Source organism: Scomber scombrus, chromosome 23 (genome assembly GCF_963691925.1).
Source record: "Scomber scombrus chromosome 23, fScoSco1.1, whole genome shotgun sequence".
Taxonomy (NCBI): domain Eukaryota; kingdom Metazoa; phylum Chordata; class Actinopteri; order Scombriformes; family Scombridae; genus Scomber; species Scomber scombrus.
Genome location: NC_084992.1, coordinates 11,935,777 through 11,963,648, shown reverse-complemented (window position 1 = coordinate 11,963,648; position 27,872 = coordinate 11,935,777). Strand labels below are relative to the sequence as shown.

Below are 27,872 nucleotides of genomic sequence, written 5' to 3'. Positions count from 1 at the left end.
ACTAGCGTGGTCGTCACTAGCGTCATCTAGATATAAGCACATGGACACGCAGCGGTCACAGGACGGTCACTGAACAGACAATGGTCTTTATCAGTGTGCGCAGTCTGATGCACCAGGGAACTGGGACAATGGAAGAGCACACATGCCTATATGCATCAGGAGGCTCGTGGTTAGGTATGCAGATACACATTTAAACGCCACAGTGCTGTGATTCATTTCCAAGCGTCATGAGGTTTCGATTTCATTTGGCAGTGATTGAGATTCTGTCCAAGTTGTTACTTCCTATGTCAGTCAGTCTCTGTCTTTCGGCCTCTCTCTGTTTCTCTGTCTATCTCTCTCCCTCTCTCTCTCTCTCTCTCACTTTTTTGAACAGGAAAATAGACAAAAGCCCGTTTGTGAGTGGTGCTGGAATGCCTCATGTGGTGCACCAACAGCAGGAGCAAGGGGAGCTTTCTCCTATACTGTAGCTGACCACAGGTCACAGGCTACCCTTTGACCCACGACCCAATCAGGATCAAGACATTAAGTCCAATATGTGAGACGTGATATAAGATCATTCAGTCGTGTTAATGGAAAATCTCCGACAGAAATATGGGTTTAAATTCCCCATATTTTTACAAACATGTAGAGGTGGAATATTCGAATTTCGTCTATGAGTTGTTTCAGTCATTATTTAAACAAAAATGCCAAATGTTTAACAGTTCCAGCCTCTCAAATGTTTTTAATCTACAATAAAACACTTGTTAAAATGTGGAAATTTCCCAAGAAAACTTTTAAGTACCTGAAATAATCTTAATTCAAATAGACTGAAGCTACAAACTCTCCATGTGTCATTATACACTGACAGTATTTACAGCAAGTGAAACAGCAATTCCTCTACTTCACAAAAATATCGTTTTACCTCAAGATTGAAGTTACGTTGTCTGATTTCAGTAAAACTCTGCTGCCACGATTAGTCGTTTAATCAATTAGTAGTCAACTATATCGTATCGGTGTTTATGTCATCTGATATGTGCCGATATTTTTTTAAAGATAAATAAGCTGTATTTGATGTATATTTAATCTGTTTTCCTAATTCAAGTTTAATATATATTAATTATTACATATTAAATTCCCTGTGAAGTTTACTCATGTCACAAGTATTTGGTAACCTCATTTGAAATAAAAAAAAAAAAAAAGTGTCTTTATGTGTGTATATTCTGTTTATCGGTCAATATAGATATCAGAATTTTTTACTCCCTAAAATCAGTATTGGCATCGGCCCCAAAAATCCAGTATCGGTCTTGCCCTAGTTTGGACTGTCAGGAAAGACAGTTTAGGTTGCTGTGGGAAAGTGATTTTATAGAACAACTAATTGATTCATGAAGAAAATAACCAACAGATTAATTGAGGGCTGGTTGTAGCCATACATCTATACTAAATGAAATACTTTTGTAATTGTAAATCAAGCTATTCAAGAATGTCCAGTTTTCGACATTTCAAAGATTTAACGATTAACTGATTAATCAAGAGAATAACCGAAAGTAACTGTTAGTGTCAGCAGTAAAGCTGTGTCTTAAAGTTGTTGAGTTGACAATATGCTGGACTCAGGATCCTCTCCAAGCATCCCTCCCAAGAGTCTTAATGGGTCCCTGATGGGTCTAAAGTCTGCTGTGTGATTGGAGTAGGAGAACACAAGACAGGGTGGTAAAGTTTATGGTATTTGTGCTCTTTTTGTTGCTGTCATTCATTTACATAGAAAACAAATACCAACCCTGGTAGACGCCCCCATAGTATTGTACTGCCCAACCTTACTTGTGTATCTCACGTGTGTCCTCTTGCCTCATGAACCAAATGGGCCCTCAGAGCTATGAATGGAGGCGACAGCTTGCACAAGACTGAGCAGTCCAAGGGCAGAGACAGCAGCAGATCCAGTTGGTCCAGGAAGGGAAACATGAAAGCTCTGTCATGCTGCAGCTGATTGCATTTAAATCCCCTCAGCTGCCTTGACCAGGCCTCATGCGAACCCTCAGACTCACAGCAGCAGATATCAAGTTGCCATGAAGGGCGTAGTAATGACAAACTGTTATTTTTGTTGTCTATGTGTTGTGTAAACTGAGTTTTTCTCAATGAAGTATCACATTATTAAACTGTAGCTGTCTCTGTCTTTTTGTAAATCTCTTTCCTCTTGTTTCCCTCTCTGTCCTCCAGCGGATCAGACTGTCACGACTGGAAAAGGCGAAGGCGGATCAGGAGGGGTGCACCCAGACTACACTGCCTTTGTGCTTGTGCCAGTTTTTTTCCTCTTGGGCCTGCTGGGGGTGTTGATCTGCCACATACTGAAGAGGAAGGGTTATCGGTGCACCACTGAGGCCGAGGATGAGAGTGAGAAGGAGTGCGAAGAAGAGGAGAAGGATCTTGAGCTGGGCGGAGGTAAGGAGTAGAGGAGGAGGGGAGTGGAGGCAAATTTAAACACTTTGAGGTGTTGAAATGAATGCGACAGTGCATACGTGGAAATTTGTCACTGTCTGTTAGAGATTATATTTCCTGTCTCGTCCATTTATCTAAATAATACTCCTACAGAAGTGACATGGCTGATACTACTCTGATAAGCTTTGAGTTGTTATTGAATCTACTGTATGTAGTCATTGTTTTCATGGCATATGTTATCTATATGCAGAACACAACTGAGATTACTGCTCAAACAGGCTCATATCAATACAAGAGAAATTAGTTTGATAGTAAAGAAAATGTTAACTGGTAGGATGCCTGAATTTTCAGACATCATGGGGCAACATGTTAATGTGTTTTCATGATTTTTATTCTTATTTTTTTGCAAAAAGAAAGATCTATATTAAATTGAACTATCTTTTTGCGGTATTTTTTTCCTTTCATGCCTTTCTTCTTTAAAGATAAGGCTTTTCCTAGAACTTTGTCAGATCAGATAAGTTCATACAGACTGTGAAACTTTGAACTAAGCACCTTCCTTTTGCACATGACTAATTAATTGATTAAATCACTAAAATGCAAATTGTAAGAGCCACTTAGGTACATATTGGTATTTAGTAAAGTGTTAATGTTATAATCACATGATTTGAAGATTATTGCAGGTAAAGTTTCCTGTTATTCTGTTCTTAAGTGCTGGAATACTGAACATATATCGTTGCTATTTGCAAAAGTTTTAATGTGCGTGGGATTAAAAAAATGTGGTACAAAGATGTAGAAAAGGTCCAGATTGAAACAAGCTTTAGACCATGTGTAATGTGTTTAACTTGTGGACATGAGATAGCGGGTAATGGTGAATGGACTGCATGTTTATAGCGCTATTCTAGTCTTCTGAACACTCAAAGCGCTTCACAATACATGTCAATATTCACTTATTTACACACACACATTAATATGTTGATGGCTGAGGCTGCCATACAAGATGCTCACCTGCTCGTCAGCATCTAATCTAACGCACATTCACACATACACTCGAACAGGACACATTGACTTGTGGACTATAGGAGCTGAAGATCAAGTAGATCAGGTATCTTCTGCTTAGTGGAAAAGCCACTCTACCGCCCTTCATTTTCATTCAAAGTTTTCCCTGCTTCCTGTTGACTTGTGAGTCAGGTTTCCACAGTAAAACTTGATTAAATTCAGTGGAACATAAGTCAAAACTAAATATGTATGTGTATTAGTAGGTTTAGATGATTCTGCTTCACTTTTTCTCAAATAATAACAATCCACATTAGCATATACAGTATTCCAGCTGTTGTCTCCCTCTTTGCTTCACATGAATTGAACATTTCCATTCGGGTAAAACATTAACAAATATTGAATATTGAGCCACATAGAAGTCATGATGCTGTTGCGTTACAGCCGGTGGAAAAATAAATGCAGAAGCGGTGATTTTCTTTTAGCATTGGATTCCAGATTAGTCACTTGGGTACGCAGGGTTTTTTCTATTTTTCCTGTCATGCACATGTGATAGCGAGATTCAAGGTCAAGCCGTCGCGCAGTAGAATCACAAGATGCTCTCACCTGCCCTGTATTACTTTCAGGCTTGTACAACATTCCTGAATCTAATGAGGCGGTGTGTCAACAGATGATGATAACAATAAACCTGATGTGAATGGCTCCTTTCTTTTGCCCAAGGCCAATCGCTGTCTGTGCTTCTTTATGCTGAAAACAGGACTAGAAATGGTTAAAAACCAACATAGGAGAGATTATTAAAAGATTAGACAATCACTGATGGAGGAATGTCAGTTAATTTGACTGTAAAATCAAGAAAATAAGCTGAAAAGTGGTGATATTGACATCACATATCTTTGCCATATTCCTGTATTGTTAATAAGTGCCTCTGTCTTTTTAAGAAGTGGAGGCCATTCGAAACCAGGAAGACATTTGGCATTGATATCCCGCATGTTCTGACTCATCTAGGGGTGTGTTGTGTGTGTGAGGAGCATCAACAACAAAACAATCTGCACAGAGCTTGTTATAATTTCCCTCAGCTGTTCATTTATAGCTGCAGATAAGGCTCAGTTGTTATGATTATTGTGTGTTGTATAGTTTAGAGTTTTTAGTTATAGCTGAGGTTTTATAGTTGAGACTGAACTCCACAGTGTAGGAAAATACACCCAGTTTACTCCACTTTTTGCCGCTTTTTTCTCGCACCGTACGTGTCACTACAAGACAAAAAGGGTGAACAGAGTGGGGGAAAGGTTGGCGCTCTCTCTCCTCTATCTTTAGTAACTCGTGTGTGTAGACGTGAAACTTTTGGCACTGGCTGTTCCTGCTGGGTTATGTCACAAGCGTGAGAAATGTTATTGAAAGAATGGAACTTCTTGCACTCAACTGCCAAGACTGACCAGAATCTGTGCTGACAGCCTTTCTCACTTATCTGCTATAATACACCAGACCCCAACTTCCAGTTTTTCCTCCTACTGTATCACCCCAAGGTTGACCATATTCCTGCATTGGATCCTGTAAATAATTACCACATATGTTAAGCGGAGGCATTTAAAGTATTCTCGTATTGGAAAAGGAGAGGAGACGGTTTCTCGCTGCCTAAAGCTACAATAGTCATATGTCCTTTAGGGCTTTCCCCTGCTGCCTCTTTCCTTGTCTACGTGTGCCTTTTTCTCAAAGAGCCCAACCCTTTTCTCTCTCTCTCTCTCTCTCTCTCTCTCTCTTTCTCTTTCTCTCTCTCTCTCTCTCTCTCTCTCTCTCTCTCTCTCTCTCTCTCTCTCTCTCTCTCTCTCTCTCATATGTCGAAACAAAAGGAGTAGGGGAAAAACAAACCATTGCTTCTGTGTTCTGACCGCTCTCATTCAGTCGATGCAGACCTCTGAGGTTTCACCACGATCAGGTTTCCACTTTGTGTGTGTCACTTTCTCTCTCACCCTCTCACCCTTCCCCACTGCTTTTCACTTTTACAAGTTATAAACAGCAGCCTTTACATTGAACAGGCCTGTGAGACGTCACTGTTTTATAAGCAGTTATGGAAAAAACAGAGGATTACATTTAAATGGCTGAAAAAGTATTATAGAGTTGGAAATCACTCCCTATTTACTACATAGTACACTACATTTACCCTGCACCATTTTAATTGAATGTATGAATGCTGAGTATGTAAATACATCTCCTCTATAATACTGGCATGTATACTTTCTGCTAACAATCCCTCAATTCAGTGCTCCATATTTTAAAGATGGGAAAACTACCGTCACACAGCTCTAAAGCTTGATGGTGATGACACAAAATGACACTGATTAGCTAGCGTCCGAAACCTTGATTTACTGCTCACTATTGAGTGAAGTATTTAGTTTCTGTTATGTAGGAAGTAGTGTATGAGTGAATAAGGGAGGGATTTTGGATGCAGCCATTATGTTTATCAAAGTGGGGAAAGGAAGTAATCAACAGGAAACTAGGAAAGGTCTCACAGGGGTGTTTTCCATTTCTGTTTGGTCCCACAGTGTTGAAGGAAGAAAGGCAGCTTGTGATAAATGGGGCTCGTTGTGTTTCAGAGCCTACAGTGATGTCTTCAGTTTGCTTGTTTTGTCTGACTAACAGTGCAAAATGTTAAGAGATTCAATTTATGATCAAATATGATGGAAAAAAACACCAAAACATCACATTTGAAAATCTGGAATCAAAAAACAGTATGCATTTTTGCTTGAAAAGCAAAAAGTTGAATTCTGACGTTAAGACTAAAGCAAGAGGCTGTAGCTAAAATGTTAATGTCAGAATACTAACATACTCATGGTGAAAATGCTAATTCACTGATTTTCAGCATATGCAGTAGGGCTGCAACTAACCATTATTTGATTAATCTGTCAATTATTTTCTTGATTAATCAATTCGGTCCATAAAATATCAGAAAACAGTGAAATCATTTCTACCACTGTTTCTTAAATCCTTAGATGATGTCCATAGATGTCTTGTATTGAATGTTTGATCTGATGTTGGCATTAGCTTAAAAGTAATGGGATCATATATTCTATTTTTCTTTTATCATAATATTAATATTATGTCACTGACATGCCAAAATCAGGTTTCACGTAAAAGAAAAACAATGGAACCATGTGTGGGTTTGCATTAAACCTCATTGTTTGCATTCCTGCTCCAGCTAAACAGCAATACCTAGGGGAGTCATATCTTCAAGCTATAATATAAACAAGCGCTCTTAAATGAAGATTTACGAGGATCATGTTTAGCATTTATGATGTCAACAGGGTCTGACTGTTGGGGCCCTGAAGCAGCGCCTGGAGAGTGTTAGCTGGCAGAATCCTCTTATTTATGAATATATTCACACACAGGCTTGTTTTACCTCTACTTGCCTGTCATGTTGTTCCTCATTACATAATGTAATTTGTAATGGAAATATTTCTGTGTGTGCTTCTTCTTGTTTTTCCAGATCTGAATGACACCTTCAGTGACAACAATGACACAGTTGGACAGATTGTTCACTACATCATGAAGAATGAAGGTATGTATGTGACACATCAAACGACAGGTTAATTGATAATAATAATAACAATAATAATAATAATAATAATAATGCATTTTATTGAAAGGTAAACTTTTCTCACTTTCTTACATTTGATACTCAAGTCTCAAGTTCAACCTCGGTCAATTCCGGCCTTTATCAGCCCTCCTTATGTGAAGTCATTACACTTGAAACGCCATTATTCTTGAGGCATTGTCACGCTAATCAGGAAGAAGGTGTGTATGTTCCTGTGTAGTGGAGTACACGTGTTTGCGGAACTCTTCCCTGAAGGGTTTTGGCTCATGAATGAGAGTCTTTGTGGAATTTCATCACCAGGACAAACTGACCACTGCAGAGCAATTTAAAGGAAAGGTCCGCAGTTTACACAGTATGGTTTGGTTACATCATTGTTTCCCAGTCACAGAAGTGTTTCAACTGTTAGTTGATCGCCTTATGCCTGTAAATTAAATAGCGTTATGGCGTTACCAATCAGTTTATCTAAATTGTAAAATGAAGTTGAATTCTCAGTAAACCACTGCACTTCCCTCATACTAAGTAATTCCATTTTTTGTTCAAGCTGCCATTTATTTTCCAAGTGGCAACAGGAGAGATAAGGATCAATTATAGCATTGTGTTAAATTCAATCAGCTTGATTCGTATTCACACACTTGTTTTCCGACAACTCTATAACAGATTATTTACGCAAGTGCTGATAAACCTCCCATGGCAGCGGAGCTTCACTGAAATCTGATAATGTAGCCTCAGTCTTGAGATGAAAAGATAACAGGGACATTTTGAAGTAGAGGGATTGCTGTAAATACTGTGAAGTGTTTAATAAGACATGGATAGTTTGTAGCAGCAGTCTGTTTCCATTTAGATTATTTCAAGCACTTTAAAAGTTTTCTTGGCAGATGTTGACACTTTAACAAGTGTCTGGCTGTGGAATCTAGATTAAATGTGACTCAGTGACACAAGGTAAGCTCTTACTTATCCAAGTCTTAATGCTCAAGATTAAATACTTTGTGATAATACATGAAAACAACAACCATTTAGTAGTGTTGCCGTAAAATTGAACACCGTAACTCCACCTGCTAATTAGAGCAGTCTAATATTTGTCCACTCCATTATATCTTATCCAAATGATTTCCAATGTATTCATCATCCTTCCTCTGGGACTGGCCACCTAGTAGGTTTTTTTCTGTCCAACCTCAACGGGTGAATTGTGAGGTGACTCATCAGCACTTTCGTCCTGACAGTGTTTGTAGAGTTGGACAGATGTTGAGTTGTTGTTCATTCACTGTGACTCATCCTCACTGTCATTATGCCTGGTGACCTGGTGTGATTTAGGATTGAGCAACTGAGCTTATTGCGTTAATATTCTGACCTATTTTCATATACATACAGTAAATTGCCTGTTTACAACATTTCCGCTTCGCTGACCAGATTTTTGGCACACTTTGCTGTATATTAATAACTGGAACACAGGACGTGATGTGTGATTTTTTTTTCCATTTCCTGCCGCAGCAGAAATAGTGTAATTTCCGTGTTTAATTCAGTTTGCACAATAAACAGAAAATGAATTGAGCATTGAGCATGAGGAGTCGTTTCCAGGGCTGAACAGACAAAGACTGCCATCTACAGATCATCACAGCGCTGGCACAGTCACACTTGTTGGTGTTCTCATCAGAGGAAGGTGTAGCATCAATACACAATAAACTTTACAATAAAGATAACATAGAAAATGTTTCCAAGCACATTTTACCCCATTTGTCTGTTCTCTTGTTATTCACTACTAAAAAGGCATTTGTCAAAGATGACAGGAAGACATACAAAATAGACAAAATAGACATCCTGAGTCTAGTAAAGATAGATTTGTGCAAATACTATAAAGTGACTAAAGCAATAAGAAGTTCATAAATCTGAAAGACTAAAAATAACCAGCTGTCACCAAGGATGTTGTCTTAGATCACCCTGCGGTGCTCAGCGATATGAGGATGACACGGGGTGATAAGGAGGACAGCGGTTTGACTCAGACGTCCTTGTACATTTACACAGATCAAAACTCCGTTCACCTACATACGAGTCATCTTCCTGTGTCTCCGCACAGCTCATGTGTTTCCTAAGGTGTGCACAGAGTCTCTCTATCAGTTTGCTCTTATCTTTGTAAGCTTGTGCTCCTCGTGGTGATAGTCAGTGAATGCATCAGAGCCAGGCCTCAGGGAAATCTGTGTCCGGGAGCAAATTATGTTAATCTGTAACTGAGCTTGTTGGTTCTGTGTCGATGCTACTTTGTGTGTGAGCAGAAGCTGCTAAAGTTGTTGTTGATGTGCAATATGAGGAAAATCAAAACACGTTTATCTCCAAAGGGCCAAACTCCTGACCTCGTATTAGTTAATAACAGCATCATCATACTGAAATATAACTTTCCACAATCATATTCTGAAGGTGGTCGACTTTATGAAAATGTTTCACTGCTGTGGCACATTCCTTTTGAGGTTGTTTTGCACAGCAGTTGTGTATTCAGTGATTGAATGTGATGTGCCGGTTTAATTGTGTGAAGGAGTTAATCTGTCGGAGCCATCTTTCAATAAACGCTTTGCTTTTGAAGTCACTGGAGCGTTCTACTTGCTAATTCCCAACACTGCTTTTATCTCTCCCTCTCTCTCTCTCTCCCTCTCTCTTGCTCTCTTCCTTCTTTTCTTCTGTTTATGTGTGTTAATGTCTAACTTTCTCTCCCTATCATTTTTTTCCAGCAAACTCAGACGCCCTGAAAGCCATGATTAATGAAAACAGCATTGATTCCGACGGGTAAGTGTCCCCCTCATGTTCCTTAACACCGATCAGACTAGAGCAAAGGCCGTCCACCAGATGGCGCCATAAGCCTGGTAGTCTCACCGGTGAATTGACTGAATTGAGAGTAGCCAGCAGTAAAAAAAAAAAAAAAAAAGAACACATAAAGCAACCAGGCCACATTTCTCTTCTGATACTCTTCCAGATTGGCATGGTTTGATTGAGGGCAAGCAGCAGGGGACCGTTCTTAAAATGCCACTCTGCCCCATATTACTGCATTGTGGGATTATTAAAGCATATCAAGCACAGTTTTCTGGCATCCTCATTGGATCCTAAGCCAGAATTCACAGTGTGACTCCACTTAAAGGGGAGAGCTGGGCAAAGAAACTGTCAATATTTAAATTATAGGCTCTTAAATAGATAAAGTAGCCTGCGTTAGTATTGAAACAATTAATGAATTGATCATTTCTCAGTTGTTTTGCTCACTCAAGCAAAATACTAAACTTCTGATTCTCAAATGTGAGGATATGCTGCTTTTCCCTGCTTTAAATCACTTTAAATTAATCTTTTAAGGAATATATAAAGCATTATATGGAGCATTATGAATTCATCATGTTGTAGTCTGGTAATTTGGGAATGGTAATTTGTAGAGATTGTGACATTTATAGACCAGAATATGTATTTAGTAATCAAAATAGAATTGATAGTCTAAATAACTGATCATATGCTGAACCAGTCCCCCTGTCCAGCCTTCGTCCAATCCTAACTTAACAACTGAAGACTGCTTTGTCTTCCTCCACATGTTGTAGCAGTGTGTGTCAGGCTGTAGAGTAATACTCCCTTTGTAAAGAGTTTGTTGGGTGGTGTCTCTCTTTAGCCTTTCCAAACCCCCTAAAAAAACAAAAGAGACAAAGTGAAGGGAACGGATTAAACACTGTGTTTGTCTGCTGTAATGTAAGCTGCAAATGTTTGCGTTCTGTTAACCAGCTTACGACAGCATGAGCCAGCGTTACGCTCGCCCGACACTGGTTAGCCCTCATCCTAAAAAGACCCCTATAATGTTAAAAGTGAATACATACAGTTTGAAAGATCTGAAGAATAAAACTTCAATGATATGAGTTATGATAGAGTCAGTGTGAGACAGAGTTTTCAAGCTACTTTTAGAGTTCATTCTAAAAGTAGCCTGACAAAAATGACTTAAAGTTAAGTGGTGAATCTGCCACTGTTATCACTATAAACTGCAAATGTGCCTCACAAGAACATTCCCATTTTGACATTCGCATCTCGTATAAAAAAGGCAGCCCGAGTGTCACTTTGAAATGACCCTGCGTCGCTAGAACCCGGGAGCCGATGGCGCGGGCTGACTGAGATTAGACGTCTCCACTCTTCATCCCACCATTCATCTGTACGGAGCAACTAGCGGAGTAAATGAGCGAGTGTAGTGCCGCTTTGCCGCTCTCTGAGATAAGAGGAGAAGGAGTTAGGCAGATAGAAAGATAGGAGAAGGAGATGCCTGTGACAGAAGAAGAGTGTAAGTAAATCGAGTTAGCAAGAGTGTGTTTTCCCCCACTCTCTCTCTCTTCTCTCGCTCTCCCTCTCCTCCTGTCATTTTTCTTGTCGTGCCACAGTACATATTGCTCAGGCAGGAAAAGGGAGATAAAGAGAAGGTGGATGTTCTTCTTTCTTGCGAGGAAGAAAGGGTGGAAATAAATGGCCGGAGCCGTTTCTCTGTGCCAAGGATTAGCTAAAGGTATTGAGGTATTCTGCTCAGTCACATTGGGTGTCCTGGGGGAAAAAAATAAAAATCAGCAGAAATCTGCAACCGCACACATTTCCCCAGCATCACTTTCATGTGTCTCGTTTCTTCAGTTCTCTGTCCAATTCTCTCATCTTTTTTTTTCTCCACATATTTCCACCCCTTGTTTTATCTCACCTCCTCCTATTTTCCCTTCACTTTTTGTTCATTTTCAGCCTTTGTTCAAATTGCTCTCTGTAGTACTCCCCTTTTTTCTTTTGCTGTAACTCCCCACATCTTTCTCTCTGTCTCTCTCAGCCAGGTCGGGCAACCTGCCAGTGGATCACTTAGAGATGGTGGAATAGAAGAGGGGGTGGGGGGAGAGGGGTTACGGGAGTGGGAGGGGCTGTAATTTATAGGACACTTACAGGGGTGGGGAGACAGACGGACAGGCAGAAATAGGGGGAGAGGAAAAAGGAGAGCGAGAGAGAGAAGGATGGAGAGAGTGACTGTACTGTGGCCAGGGCTCGCTATCTGCCTCTCCAGATTTGGTACTTAACTTCCTCTCTCCTCGCTGCTGCTTTCCTCATCAGCACTCGAGCTTCAACCTCCCCTCCGTCCCTCAGTCCCCCGTCTTCTCTGCACAACATGCCCCCCGCTCACATCAGTTTATCTCCCCTTTGTCATGTCTTTTCTTCCCCTTGTTTCATGTCTCATTCTGCTGTTAACCAGAAATCCTCATTATACATGTGCAGAACACACAGAGATCTCACATGTGTATACGTATTGGGCCTCATGCAATGAATATTTTTGTATTTTTATATATATATTTTGACCTCACTTATTTTTCTCTGAGGTTTGCCTGCTTGACTCAACAAACTCTCTTAACTTCCTGAACTTGTCATAAATATCCTGTTTCAGACTAGTGAATGCCACCTATTCATAAGGAGGTGCACATTATATTATATTATATTATTGACATATAAGGCTCCATATTCTGCTCTGTTTGTGGGTGAGTTTCATTCAGAGCAACTTCAAGTCTCGTTGTAAGAAATCAAAAGACAAACACAACATAACACAATTTAGGAGTGACAGTCTGACCTGAAACAATATAAATGTGAATCCAGCTGACACGTCATCAGAGCAGCTCTGCACTGTGACAGAAATAAAGAGGGAACTCACTTCACTTAGACGTGAAGTTAAAAAAAACAGTTTTATAAAGCAATGCACTCCGCAGTAGGAGGCGGGCAAAAGGATGTGACAGTCACAGAGATGTTAGAAGAGAATATTATAGTCTATATCTGATGTTACACTGTCAGCTGCAGCAGGAGATGATACCGGACAGACACCTGCAGAGAGACACAGAAGCAGTTGTCAGAGTGAGAGAAGTTTCCAACAGCTGCTGTGCCAACATAGGCCAATACAAATTTCTAAATAAAAAAAAAAACCTTTGAGTAAACAGAACATACATTTTACATTAAGTTTGTTTTACTTGTATACTAATACTAAAATACTAAAGAATTCTAAGTACAAAAGAGAATGAATCTGTTTGTACGAGTGGTTTTTACATGAGGCTCATTATTTACACTACATGGACTCCGTCAACCTTTTTTGTTGTTGTTGTTTTTCCATGGTTTTGGACCCCTTAGCTCCAATTAAGGGTCTTACAGCGGACAGTGACGTTTTAAAGCAGTGGTTATGTAACCCGGGGCCTTAATGAGAGGACAAAGTTGCAGCGTTTTTTATTGCTCATTTTTCAACCCTTAAACCACAATAAATCAAGCTGGCATAGAAGTATAGTTTCACATTTATATTATGTTGCACTATAAATTGTATTTTTTGTTTCCCTGTTGAGCTGTGGTAGAAGTCTAGGTACGAAAAGAGGGACTAGAAACACTGTAACGTTGAAAGATATCTACTTGAATTGACTCATTTGGATGTCTGAAGCGTCATATAAGCTGCAGTGAGACTGAATTAGAAAGGGATCCCTTAATCGTTATTATCATTTGGCCACCTGACTGTTTTGTTGGGGTTGTTTTTTTTAAATAGACTAAAACATTTTTAAAGCTTTACATTACATTCTTATATTTACTTTTTAACATATAAAAACTGAAGAAATATAAACAATAAATGTAAAACAATTATATTACAAACCATTATGAATTGTGACATAACAGCTCATGGTTGCTGGTCGTCATAGTAACAAAACAGGCTTCCCTGTATGTGAGTTTTCCAGTTGCACAACCATCAGAGTCACTGTATAAATAATAATCAGTGTAAATAGTGCCTAAAGATGTTCTGATATACATCTCAGCCGTCAACGCGGTCTGAGATGACTGAACCTGAGCAAGTTTAAAAGTACTGAGACGCAACTTCACCATCAGTATGTGTTTCTGCTTCCAACCTCGCGTCTGTGTGAGCTGACTTTTTCACCCGTGCTGTGTGAAAAATAAGACAAAGACTGGTAGACAGTGTTGTCAAAACCTTTGATCTCTTCCTGGATGTAGAAACACGCAACATCAGGTTCATACATACTATTAAAATGCCCTTTCTCCCTCCTTTGTGATCTTTAAATGTATGCTCATTTTAAACTTAAACAAAAAAATCACACATAATTTAATTCAATGTTTATTTTAAGTTCATCATCATCAAAAATGCCAACAAAAAGCAATTTGGGAACCACCGCAGACAATAGCGTGCTTCAAATTTTGAGGCAACAGCTTGTGAAACCTTTTTTCCCCATTTCAACATGGAAGTACTTCAGTGCACAAAGCGAGGTCCAGAAGGATGCCATCTGTGAGGCAGGCTTTATCGACCAACATCAGTTCCAGACTTCTCTAATGCTCTCGAGGCTGAATGGGAGCAAATCCCTTCTGCCAGGTCCAAAAATCGTGTGGGAAGCCTCTTCCAGAAAAGCGGAGGCCGTTTTTTGGAATGAGACACTCAGCAATCATGTTTATTGTTTTGTCAGTAAAATGTGTCTTTTCATCCCTTTTCCATCCAGTCCAGTCTTCATCGATACCTCCAATGACATACCGAATGGAGAAACATCAAAGAGGTGCAACTTTTTATGCTGCCTGTCCCTTGACACACACACAGGCATACATACTGTATACGATATGTTTACATCAGTGTGCAGAAACCGTTTTTCTACCCACATGTGTAAATAATGTGGCTCTCCACAGTCATAAAACATGCACAATGCAAACACATTTTCTCTTATTAAAAAAAAGAGAGATCAAACAGGCAAGTAAGCTGGCCCCAATTACACCCTGTTAACGCACTCTGAAGATAAACACAGTATGCGTATGAAAGATGCAGTTAGTGTTGTGATGCTCTTCTATCTGCAGGTGGTTGATTCATGAAATTCTGTATCGATCACTTCACCTGATGGATGCTCGTACAGAAAATTGCCTCCATTATGACTTTAAACATTGTCACCATTTAGCGTGATTGTTCTCAAAGTAATTGTTTGTGCCCCGTTGGAGGATGAAATATTAATGTGTCTTTTCTGCAGTGGAGGGCCGCACTGCAGAATTCGATGAACTTGAATTCTCTCTTTTGAGATGTTTGGGTCTGAATGTAGGTCAGTTGTTATTGTTATGAGTGGTTTCAGTTCCCAAAGCCACACTTCTGACAGCTGATCTTTAAAAAAAAAAAGTGGTTTTATTTCATCTTTGGTTGTTGTTAACATGCTGTTGGATCTGTATCACTAACTTCTGCTTCTCTTTCCTCAGTCCTCCCCTCACCCCGACCTCCCCGGGCACCCCCACGCCTCCCTTGACTCCCGTATCACCGGGGGCACCCCCAGGGGCCCCTAAGCACACCTGCAACCACCTGCACACCATTGGGGGTATGTCCGGCAACAAGAACATCTGCACCCGCTGCAGCCAGAAGAAATGGCCGCTGATGAGGAGGCCGTCGCCCCGCAAGACTGAGCAGCGCCGCAGCCACTGTGGAGAGGTCACGGTGCTGGCTGTGGGCAGGTGTGTGTGTGTGTGTGTGTTGGTTTTAGAGAAAGAAACCAAACAGGAGAGCTTAGTATTGCTTTCTTATGGTATTTCCAAAATGTCTTGGAATCATACCCCCCTGCCCCCAGGTAATTAATTATAAATAATACAGTTTGCACTAGAGGCACATCAGGCATGAATGCACACACACACACACACACACACACACACACACACACACACACACACACACACACACACACACACACACACACACACACACACACACACACACACACACACACACACACAAACACAAACACAAACACAAACAAACACACACAGCATTCACAATCAAACATTAACTCTAAATAAACATGAAAAAGCCATACTTAATTACACAGGTTAAGTTTGCAGCTCTGCACTTTGACACCAGAGCAGCGACCTGGAAAACACACAAGCAGACAGCCTGTGTGTGTGGTGTGTGTGGTGTGAAGCCTGGGAAAATAGATGCTGCAGGGTCGAGACTGTGTTGAGCGTCAGTGGTTAACCTGCGCTGTGCTCCTTGGCAGCGACCTCTGTTAAAAGCACAGTTAACACGAGCGGTTGTCACAGCAGCGAGAGCTTTACAGCGACAGGAACGGAGAAATTTGTGACGGGTAACGTCCTCTGCGTCACTTTGCTGTTTCTCAACAGGTCAACAAATACACATGTGATGAATAGGAGAAGAAAGAAAAAACACTGTTTAACTCAAAGCTAAAAACAAGTGTAGAACTGTTAATTAATGCATTAATAAATCCAACACAAAATAATGAAGCCTTATAAAAGCATAAATAAATGATTTAAAGGCAGACACACATTGTATTTATAATTTGGGTTGATGGTTGTTGGACCGAGTTCGTTATGTTGTCGACATACAATGCAGCATATGTTGTTAATGATTTTGAATACCATCATTCTATTAATGATAAAATAAATATTTAAAACTGTCTGAAAATGGCGAGAAAATATCTAAAACTAGAATTATTTCCACATCAATAAGTTCACACTCCTTTTTCACCAAATCTCTCCATCCACAATCTGGTCCAAACATTTTTTCCGAGTTTTTTTTTTACTTTTCCATGAAACTTTGAGCACCAATTAGCAAGGCAATCTGTTTTTGACAGATTTTCAAACAGATTTTTCCTCATTACATTGATGAAGGAGCGCTCATTTTTTCATAAATAAGACTTTCTACTGAAAGTACAAAAAGTTCAGGGTGGTAATGTGAATGCTGTGTTAAACATTGTTGTACAAACTTATTTTAGAGATATATTTTCTTCCTCAGGGCACATGAAGCATCTGCTTTTGCACTTTTTGTACTTTCAGTAAAAACTTTTTTTTCCTCATAGGATTGTGGGAGTTCACTAATTCATTCAATACTTGCTAATCCTTCCTTCCATTTCTTCAGAAATCAATCTTGTTTGTGGTGTAAAAGGCTGTGACACTGCTCAACACTTCTGTGCACAGAATGTGAGCAAAGAAAGAACTAGAAAAAGACAGCTAGAAATACTGCCTCGCGGTTGTAAGCTGCAACCAACTAGTCAAGTTACAGTTTACCATCATGTCCGTCCAGACTCATAATATTTGTAATGAACGTCCGTCACGTCAAACACTGTAATTTAATTGTAGAATCTGTTCTGGGTGTTTAAAGTAAAGAGAAGATTTTTCAGTCGGACCCGTGCAAAGCGTATATCCTCGTCCCTGTCACGCAGCGAGCTCTCTCCTCATCCTTAATGTCTTTCTGCGAGCTGATTGGGATGCAGAGAGGAAGCTTTTCATTTGCACACCCAGATGAATGGTCGTGTACACGGAAGGGTCAGCATGACCTGGATACGAATATTGATTTACTGATTTAATTAAAGCTTTGGTGTGTGTGTGTGTGTGTGTGGGTGGGTGGATGAGAGAGGTGTAAAGTTTTGCTTGGTGAGAATCATAGCAGCTAGTGTGTGTGTGTGTGTGTGTGTGTGTGTGTGTGTGTGTGTATGTGTGTGTGTGTATTATTAGGACTATGAGCAGATGCCAGCTGTGGCACAAATCCAATATGAACTGAGCCATGACATTTCCATTTCATTAAAAGGGGCCTTGTGTTTTTAAAAAAATATAGCTTATGACAAATATACTATTTACAAAGTGAAAAATTCATTTGCCAAGTTGTATTTTATTGTGACCTAGAAAAATGATTCACACTGGGATCCTTTTTAGTCCCCAAACTTTCTTGAAAGAGCGCACACTGTGTGTTTTACTTTGTCATTCCAGCCTGTAGTTTTTACTGTAATGATGTCTTAGACCTTCCTAGCCTGCAAAAAACATTTGAAATGTGTGTTTTTTAATTTTTCTTCTCAGGTTCCGCGTGACAAAGTGTGAAAAAACTGCCAGGGATAGGCGGACGTTGCTTATAACAGATTCAAACGGGAGTGTCCCTACATCTCCGACAGAAGCAGAGCCTAAAAGCCGGGCGACGTCTGAATCCCAGGAGGTCGGTGTGCTGGAAACTTTTTCATCCTCTTCCCCGCTGACACTGTGTATAAATAAGTGTTGCTTATGTATGCAAAATTATGTGTGTGTCACAGCTGGTCTGTGCTCTTTTAATGATGAGCATGTTCACAGCACTTGGTGACATCTACATAGCTCCCTCTGAACACTGACAAACATCATAATGATAGATGGCATAACTAGATATGTAGAAAAAGAGACTACGTATTGTGATGTTTAACGGGAAGAGATGCGGAAACAAAATATTTTAGGTAACAGCTACGTATTTTCACACACCTGTTTTGAAAACTTAAGTTAAATTATACAGTAGCCAATTATCACATTGAAAGGCCCAAAACAACATTGATTCAGAATCTATCTCAACAAAAGAAGGACAAAAACCCAAATAAAGAAAAGAAAAAGAAAAAAGAGAGAAACTTTTCAATTGAGAAAAATGAACGCTGAACAAACTCCAGTCCACAGAAACCTGCGTTTCTTAGTTTCATAAGTATTAAAAAATCCATGATAAAGAGTTTCTGACAAATCCAAATGTTTAATTTATTGTTTACAAGGAAGTGCGTCCTCCTGTAGATGCCACTGAATCGCTCTGAAATTTCCCTCCATCTTGTCAGCTTCTTTCATGCCAAAAACGTCTGAAATATTGAACACACCCAGCAGCACAAGAGCAAACTGCACGAACCCTTTTACCCTCACAGAGAACAAACAGCTGTTGCGGCTTCAAAGCAAGCCCTGTGTGATGAGCACTAATTTAACCTAAATATTAGTCATCACGGGTTGCACGCTTGATAATCACGTTTAATGTTCATGCACACACTCAGCTTGTTCCAATTTCATCTACAAGATTTCCAGCATTTCGGTTACTGAAAGCACAGAATTAATGACTAATATTTAGATTCTGTGGATGTGTATCAACACTGATACTGACCTTATCAAGCAGCCAGACGTGACCCGTCCACATTCAATTTTATATTCTGCTCCGTTCATTTGCTGCTTCACGATAAATACATTTAAAAGTCTATTACAAGTTGAAAAGGAGAACAGCTCAGGAAACAAAGATCTACATTATTAACAGTTATCAAGTTAGAAATTGAAGTTAAAAAATACTCACCTATGGAGGAGCTACGTTGTTTAGCAGGTCAGTTCTGGTGTGTAAGAAATTACAGTCTGTCTGTGAGCTCACTATCTGTATTATTATTAATCATCATTATTATTATTATTATCAGTAGTAGTAGTAGTAGTAGTAGTAGTAATAGTGGAAGTAATAGTATTCTCTACACCAGTAATCCCTCAGCTGGAACTGTTTTTGTGTTACATGTAAAAGACAAGTTGGACATGATGATTTAAATTTGGGGTAAAAATGAGAGCACTGGAATCAGAAACTGCAACAAAGTAGAAAAAGTATACATGCTACATCAAAGGAAATCAGCCTGGACTCTATGACAGCACTCAGAGATTTCTAGATATCCTAAACATTTTGGGCAGATCCTGAAATTAAGGTTTTGTTACAAAAGAGATTAGAGTCTTCAGACTTTGGGACGGGCTTATTCAGACTCAATCGCCTCAAGTAAATTAAAGTCATAACCACATTTATTCTAAGGTGAAGAAAACACTGTGCACATAGATGATGGAACAAATTTATTTAGAGCACATTTAATATCAGCGTTTGCCATTTCATACTGAAGTGTTAGTTCATTTATTGAAGAAAAATGCTTCCAGTCTGTGGGAATAAACCCTGATGGTTGTACACTCATAGTCAGACTGAAGATTATTGACTCTGCTGATATTTTCTGTATTAAATCAGTTATTTCCTTCCCACCAGGAGCAGACGGACAACTTGGACAAAGAGAAATTATAGAAATTCCAGGTAACATGACCTATCTTTATCACGTATCATTTCACTTCTCAAATATATTTGTTACATTTATTCCCGCATTTTACAGCTTTCCAAAGAGAGACGAAAACCAATATCTGGACAACTTTGAAACCCAAATGAGAATATTAAAACATCAGCACTGGAGGGACCAGAAGACTCAATCCGGGAATCGTCCACACGTACTCTCGCTCCACAGGGAGCAAAAAGGAGCTGCTGATGGTGACGACGGTGAAATACAGAGTCACACTAATTTACAAACAGAAGCGGGGAACAAACTTCATTTCCCCCTAAAACAGATTTACTTCAGTGCCTTGCTCAAGGGCAGCTGCTTGACATCATGGAAGCTTGAACCAGGGCTTTACCAATGAGCTCAAGTCTCATTATTTGTATGCAGATGAGGCCCAAGATATTTGTACATAATTATAAATATATAAATAAGTTGTGTGTGGCGGTACAGAGGAGTTACTGCATGCCATCAGCCAGTGAATTTATAAAACTAGACTTCTGAAAACAGGTACAGCCAGTCAGAGATAAAAGGTTGTCATTCACAAAAGGAAGAAGGAACAACCTGACGTAGTGGCCACAGATCCAGGAAGTAGGCTGGAGTGTCAGTAGATGTGATAAAAAAGTAAAGCAGCAGTAATCTTATCCTGTGACAGCGTGAACATGATGTCATTGTTCTTGATGTCAGGATGATTATGCGTGTTGCAAGGTCAGTGTTTTCAAAGTGATGATCCAGCTTAAGCTTAAGCTTCCAATTGGACCTCTAAAAAAAAAAAAAAAAAAGAACAAAATGCAATATTCAGGGTTGAACATTAATGTTTCAATGTTTTCTTTTAGCTATAAAAGCTCTGGATGATAGTGTTATTTAATTAACAGCAAACCTTAAAAACCTGCAATAATTGTTTTTTGCCACTTGGGGGCAGCACATCAAGCTATAAACACAATTTGGACACGGCATCATTAGCAAGCAGTTGTTTTCACATCCAGCTGACTTGGAGCAACACTAAGACTTAATTTAAGTCGTGCTTTTGTCCAATTTATGAATGTAAATCCAATATTCCCCCTTCTTTTTCGCTCTGTTTTGCTCTCTAACCAACTCTCAATTGAAACATATGGTGCTGCTTGCAGCTACTAAATGCTCCTCTGTGTTCACCAGCTAGTCACTAATTTTGTTCATCCGTCATTTGGTGCTGAGCGGGTTGTGTACAGCGGGTTTATCAGAGCTTTTTCCACTGAAAACAGCTGCCTGCTACAGCTAGAAACAACACCATGAGTGATATGAGAGTGAATCAAACCAAAACAAGCTGAAAGAGACTAAAAAAGGTCTGTAGAGCTGCCAGGATCTGCATAGTCAAGTGATTCTTTGTGAGTTCATCATTACAAGCAACCTCTTTCATATGACAGTTATTTGACTTGACTGATAGATATGTTGTGTTAAAGTGTATCCTTAATAACAAAGTTTAATTTATAGATGTATCATGTTATAATAGATTTAGAACATGTAAAATGTAGATCTGACTAAGTTCCACAGAGCAAATTGCTTTTACTCTCTCATTTTATATTAATTTTCGTCATGTGCCTACTGAAATGGATTCATTCATCCGATAAAGCCAAATGAAGCTACTTATTTAACTTAGGCTGGATGTATTTTTTTACCACAAGCTGCCTGTAAATTCATCATCATCACTGTGCTCGCAGGGCTCACGAGCAGATACTGTACAATTGACTTAATCCGTCATGGATTATCTATTATCAGTCAGCCCACCTGGAAGTTAGTCTTACCTTTTCTCTTCTTTTTTTTTTTACTTATGAAATGTGCCTTTCATTTTTAAGTATGTGTATGTGAATGGCAGAGATCATGTGCTGTTCACGATGTGTTTACAGTGTCAGGAATCATTTGTAAGCAAATTCACTGAACGAGTTACATGTTGGAGAGAAAAAAACAACATGTTTTTAGTCGCTCTCATTACTCGTTACCTCCAAGAAATGTGGTTTTGTGTGTTTGTGTGTGTGTGTGTGTGTGAGAGAGAGAGAGAGAAATGCAGATGTGTATGCCACATGCTGATGTGAAATTATTTTTGTATTTCCTCCTTCAGTGAGGTGAAGTTTCATTTCTTTTTATCAATTTATTCCATTTTTCATGATTTCGGAGAAACATAATAAGTACGTTTATTACCCGTTATTCTATAAACAGCCAAATCAATTGAGTTTTTTTATGCTTGTTGACACTCTTTGTATAAGACCTGTAATTGGCGTCCAGTTTGTCAGGATTAACTAAATTAAACCAAAGCAGAAAGTGCAGTGAAGCGTCTACCTCTTTTCTCCTCATGTAGAAAAACTGACGGAGCAACATTAAGGCAGGTTCAAACATTAGAGTAGAAGAGTTTAGACCACTCTTCCTGTAAAACTGAACCCATGAGACAAAATCAGCCAAACATCTGATCTAAACATTGCATTTTACATTGATATAGTGTTTGTGAATGTCAGTTCATTGTGCCTCTTTTTTTGATGAATTACACACGTTTTGTTATTCATTTTTGGGGGGCCAGTTTGCTGTGTTTTTATTGTTGTATAATGTAATAAAAAAAAATAGAGGAAATAAAGATAACTAACACACATCAAACCATAAATTATCTTTTATAGTATTCTTTACATTACATTGACCTGCAGGCTCATCTTCCTCTTTTAAGCGAATCATCCGTCTTCTTATTCTGTCTCATTCCCCTCTTTCATCTCTACACCGTACCGGTTCCTTTTCTCTTTCTAGTTTCATAATGAAAAAGATGATTTGTCTTATTCATCTCGAATAGGTAGTCCGACGACCTCTGGCTCTCTGTCATATTATTTCCAGATAATAGAGGTGTGACGGAAAAGATTGAGGATTAACCATCCTTGACTAGTCTCCTCTTGACCTCCTTCTACTCATCTCTTCAGGTTCACTCGTGCAGGAAACAACTTTTTTGTGATTTCACAGGCCGCTTAGAAGAAAAGCGTTACCAATCTGAAAATCAGTTTATTACGTTGATTAATCATTTACAGAGGCCTTAACTGGTCTGAAAAATAGCGAGGACGTGGTTCAACAAGGCCTCTGAGTGATGAGAGCGACGTGCCGATGCTGCTGGTGTCACCTGACAACACTGGAGGGAGGATCAACTTTCAGATTGTTGACAGGGACGAGGGCGCATTTACATTCAGTGGAAAAAAAACGCGATAGCACACAAGGCGACGTCACCCCACCCATGGCTGTAGGCTCAAAGCAAACCTGCCTTTTATAAACACCCAGGTTGGTTTGGGAGGGGGTGCTAAACCTGTCCGACTGATGCGGCTGACAGTGCAGGACATGAGTAAGCTTCAGAAAGGACCTGGTGCAAATATTGACTCCTGTTGCATGCACTGTATGTGTGTTTACTTAAAACAAAGGGTGTTGCCAGTGTGTGCAAAGTTTCACACAGTCTGTTAAAGAGACTAATATAAAAATCCACACGGAAATTAGGTATGCACATAACAACTATAGATGGTAATAAAGCTCTGTTCTCTCTTCTTTTTTTTGTTGCATGACTTCATAAGTAGTAAATTTATCTCAGGCTCTGAATTATTCAGGCCTCCAGGCGACACAGTTCCCATGCCGATGCCAGGCTAAGTGCTATATCTTATCTCCGGTGCTGGCTATCAGCCAAGACGATGGACCCATGGCTCAGGGGGCAAAAAAAAAAAGAAGGGAAACATTTGGGACCAGAGGGAGGAAGTTTAGTCAATGTTTAACACTTTTTGAACCAGTGGCCTTCTGAAATGACTCACTCGACTTTAATTCCAGCCTCCTCACACGTATTAGATGTGGACAGACGGACGACATCGATGACTGCTGGACGTAGGCTTGTATTAAAGCAGCTTCAGAGTAGGAGAACCGGACATGGTTTGGTGCAAAACGTGTAATATTTAACCTGAGTGAAACATTAGCAAACTTCCAGGAATGCTCGGTCAACTTCAAGACAGGAAGATCATTTTGGGGAGGTTCTCTCTGGTGCAGTGTGTAGAATTTAGTGGCATCCAGAGGTACAGACTTGGCAGAAATGGAAGATAATACTCATAAATATGTTTTCATTGGGTTATAATCCCATGAAAATTAGAATCGTTGTGTTTTCATTACCTAAGAACGAGCCCTTTCTATCTACTAAGAGAGTGGGACACACTTCTCCTACCCACTTAGAAGGGGAGGTGGGAAATACATTCAATTAGTTGCAATTTGCAGTTTATGAACACCATTCAGAGAGCCCATCACTGATCTGCAGCTACTCGGGAATATATATGAGGCTGATTTGTATGCGTTTGAAAGTCCTTGAGCTTTAGGATCGCAGTCTCATGCTGAGGAGCTGTTTGTTCCATCTCTTGTTGGAGGCATGAACACCACTTGATGTGATGTCTCCGACAACAGCAGGGGGAAAGCTGTTTCGTGTTGTTACAGCAGAGTGGAAAGCTCCTGTCAGGGCATTTGCTGTTAGCCCTGGGGAGTGACAAAGCACAGTTTAGCGGTAACCTCTGAGTGGTTCGATATGGGACATGAACTGAGGTTAACAGTGTTTTCAGGTCTACACACTGGTTCTTTAAAGGTGAAACATATCATTTCTTGGCAGTACTATTTAATGTGTTATAATTTAACGGCTTTTCCAGGCTGCAGAGGTGAAATCAACAAGCACTAAAAAGAACAGCAGGTGGTTGACCCTGAAATGCAGCTTGTGTAGTGTCAACAGATGGAAACCAGGAAATAAATTCAGAAAAATCCCTATTTGAAGTGTTACTGCAGCTCCTTAAAGCCTTTTGGCACTTACTATATGTTTCTAGCTTCCGATAGGGTCTTTGTACACCAATTTCAAGAAGCTGCAGAATAACAGAGTTTGAAGAGGAGATTTTCTCTTTAAATATTTCTATCTAGCTATACCTCTGAGACGATGAATTGTGTGTGTGCCACAATTAAGGGTGACATCATTAACTCCAACAAAGCCTTGAGAAAAACAAACATGTTGAGCGAGTGCAAACACCTCGGGGGACTCTCTACAGGCAGCTGCTTAATGGACCCAATAAAAGCAACATGAAGGAATCTGACATGCAAGCGTTCTACATTTGCCCGCTTACACACACACACACACACACAGCAGGTTGTGGCACAAATTATCGTGTTGCCAAACCACTTTTGTGCCGTTATCTTGAGGCGGGGTGAGGCGGAATTGAATACCGTGACTCACAGCCACCATTGAATCCACAGTGAAGTGTGATGTTGAGAGGTAACTTCTTGTAATGGAAAACATGACGGTCAATAGAGAGATCAACTCCATTTTATGCTTTTATGTCTGGGATGTCAGGGAAAACTGGTGATATTTATATTTTTCTGAATACCAAAAAATGAATGGACCAAAACTAACAATGAATTTATTCAGCTAAAAAGTTTCACGGCAAATGTTGAGCACGTAATCACATTTCTTAAACGCATGCTGCTTTTGTGTTTTTAAATCGTGTTCAAAAGTCTTGTTTTTTAAATGTGTTTAAATGTCTCTTTTATTTTGTTCCTTTTCTTTCTATGAGTGACTGTTCACAGTGTGACTGCCTGTTGATTGAGCATCATGATCTGGAGAATAGTATTTCGCTCATGCTGAAGGTGTATGATGGAAATGACAATAATCTAAACCTAACCAAAATGAACTAGAGGACACCTGTGGTTTTTCATTGAAACACACATGGGTAATGTAGTTACTTGTAACTTCCAACATCCAAAAAACACAGGAAACAAAGATAGCTTCTCATTTCCTGCTGTCAATACATGTTGACATTTTCATCATGATTTCAATGCGTTCTAATAAGCTGAAATATCATATGCTCTTTCATTTATTTAAATCCTTACAGGTGCATAAAACAGTCTCTAAAACCCATCATAAAGCCAAATAAAGCATCACACGTATGCCAAAACAAGGATAAATGTAGATTGACTCACATTTTGGAGATTTTCTACTGACAGTGAGGATCAGGCACATATATTGTAACCTAATGCACTTTTTTTAAATTTATCATATATGTTTGGTAGAAGACTTACTGAAAGTTTGTCAAACTGTATACTTTTTTCTATTTGTGCCAGAATAAAGCCTCAGCTGTTATTTATCTATCTCAACATAATCTATCTATCTGTGCATCCTCCAACTGATTGAAAGGATCAAAGTAATCTGGTGACGCACAAGCCGAGCTCGGCTCTGTTGTTTCACCGCGTAAAGATGAGTCACTGGTTTTATTAAGCAGGAACTCCACAGCAAATCCTGTTGTCATCAGGTCCATGGATATATGGAAATGTTCTTCTTTTTCATTCTGCAAGACAATCACACCGACACACACACACACTTGTCGGTGCAGGTGTTATTTCTTAACACCAGCTGTAAATGTGGGGTGTACATTCACAACCTCAAAAAGAAAAGTGCTCATTCTGACTGCTCATTCTGACGGAGCCGAAATCAGAATTGCAGGTTGTGTGATTTGATTTCTGAAAGATTATGTGCATCAAAAGCAAGGAAAACATTCACAGTGACACCCAGATTTAACAATTTTGTAAAGCCAGGCATGTTTTTTGTGTGGTTTTGCTCCTTAGAAGTCCGTGTACTATACTGAGCTTGTTTTTGTTTTCTTCAGCTTGTGATTTCACCACTGTGTAGGGTGCTGACTTAACAGTCGTTACACTGTATCCACAATTTATCTTGTCCATCATGGAAGGAAAAAAAACACAATAGTCCCCTTTTAGAGAGAAGCATCCCGTACCATCTTGTTTGCTCGCTCGGAGTCATTTAGCGTCACAGCATCAGCAAAACTGTGAACGTATTCACGTATGCAGGCCTCAATGTGGCCCGGAGACTGCTGGTCTATCCCATTATGTAACAAAAAAAATGTCTCCAATATCAGTTTCATGTGGTATTGCTGTGATGTGTGAAACCAGATGCTAGTACATGTGGAAGGGTTTAGTGAAAAAGAGATTCTAGTAAGTTTTTTTTGTTAAAAACAACAACTGTATAACAACTGTATGCTATTTGACCAAAATCTAAACAACAGCTTATATGCTTCCTTATGAATCAATGCATTAACAACAATCTTGTGGAAAACAAAGTCTAACTAACAAGTTTCAGGCTTAAAAAGAGCACGCTGTGATTGAGGGAGCCATGGTGAGCAATTACAGCGAGGAGCAAGAAGGGATGAGGATAGAAGGGGGTGGGTGAGACGAATAGATAAACATCCAAAAGAAAGGGCTATTTCGGTATTGTCAGCCTCTTGTTCCACCTCCTGTGCCGAGAGACATGGAGACGGACACACCAACAGTCTCTCCTGCCGCAAGGAGCCTTAAGTCAGTCAGCCGATTTTGGCTTTTCACTCACAGCTGTTGTGGCAGTTTCCAAGGCTCTGTGTATGTGTGTGATCTTCGAGGCTCAACAAAAAGCCCTGAGGTGTTCATTAGCCGTGGCCCCGGGGCCCTGGCCGCCGCCCGTTGAGGCTCTAACTGCTGCAATGGCGAACTTTAAACACCTAAGTCCCACAGTGATCGCTTATGAAGAGGGAAAGAAGGAGCCAGCAGTTGTAAACAAGCACTTGATGCCCTGCAGAATGTCTGAGAGAGATCCATTTGCTTTTTGACATTTTATAGATTTCCAACACCTGGAGGAGAGTGTAGCTCTGCACCCAGCAGTGAATTTACAATGAACTAAGATATATTGCTGTGTCATTTGGGCCAATCTCTTCTAAGTTTGAGTCAAGAGCGAATGACACACAGGTCTTTGGAAAAGGAAGAAGAATTTATTACAAACCAAAAAAAAAAAAGTAAACTGAGCCGAGAACTCATCCTTTGCAGCAACTGTCTTTTCTACTGGTGTTCAGATTCACTGCTCACTGTCAACATCCTCCTCCAGAGTGTGTGTTGTGAGGTTGTTGTTGTTGTTACTAACCAGGTAGCATGTAACTTTGGTGAAATCTCATGAGCTTATCTGTTCCGGAGGCAGCGATGTCTGAAGC

General features: G+C 39.7%; 2 protein-coding genes across 3 annotated transcripts in view; one reads left to right on the top strand and one right to left on the bottom strand.

Moving 5' to 3' along the window:
• The window catches only part of rell1 (RELT like 1), a 28,391-nt gene extending 5,932 nt beyond the window's left edge, over window positions 1-22,459 (top strand). Inside the window, exons 2-9 of one of the 2 annotated variants that reach the window (XM_062444991.1) lie at window positions 2,191-2,412; window positions 6,884-6,955; window positions 9,709-9,763; window positions 14,485-14,538; window positions 15,218-15,466; window positions 17,816-17,948; window positions 19,785-19,829; window positions 19,906-22,459. In XM_062444991.1, the coding sequence (XP_062300975.1) occupies window positions 2,191-2,412; window positions 6,884-6,955; window positions 9,709-9,763; window positions 14,485-14,538; window positions 15,218-15,466; window positions 17,816-17,948; window positions 19,785-19,820 (821 nt within the window). In that variant the 3' untranslated portion in view covers window positions 19,821-19,829; window positions 19,906-22,459. The remainder of the gene's footprint in view (window positions 1-2,190; window positions 2,413-6,883; window positions 6,956-9,708; window positions 9,764-14,484; window positions 14,539-15,217; window positions 15,467-17,815; window positions 17,949-19,784; window positions 19,830-19,905) is intronic. The other variant, XM_062444992.1, reaches the window with a different exon arrangement.
• acap1 (ArfGAP with coiled-coil, ankyrin repeat and PH domains 1) overlaps window positions 1-27,872 on the bottom strand; it is a 479,281-nt gene that overhangs the window by 338,944 nt on the left and 112,465 nt on the right. The window lies entirely within an intron of this gene.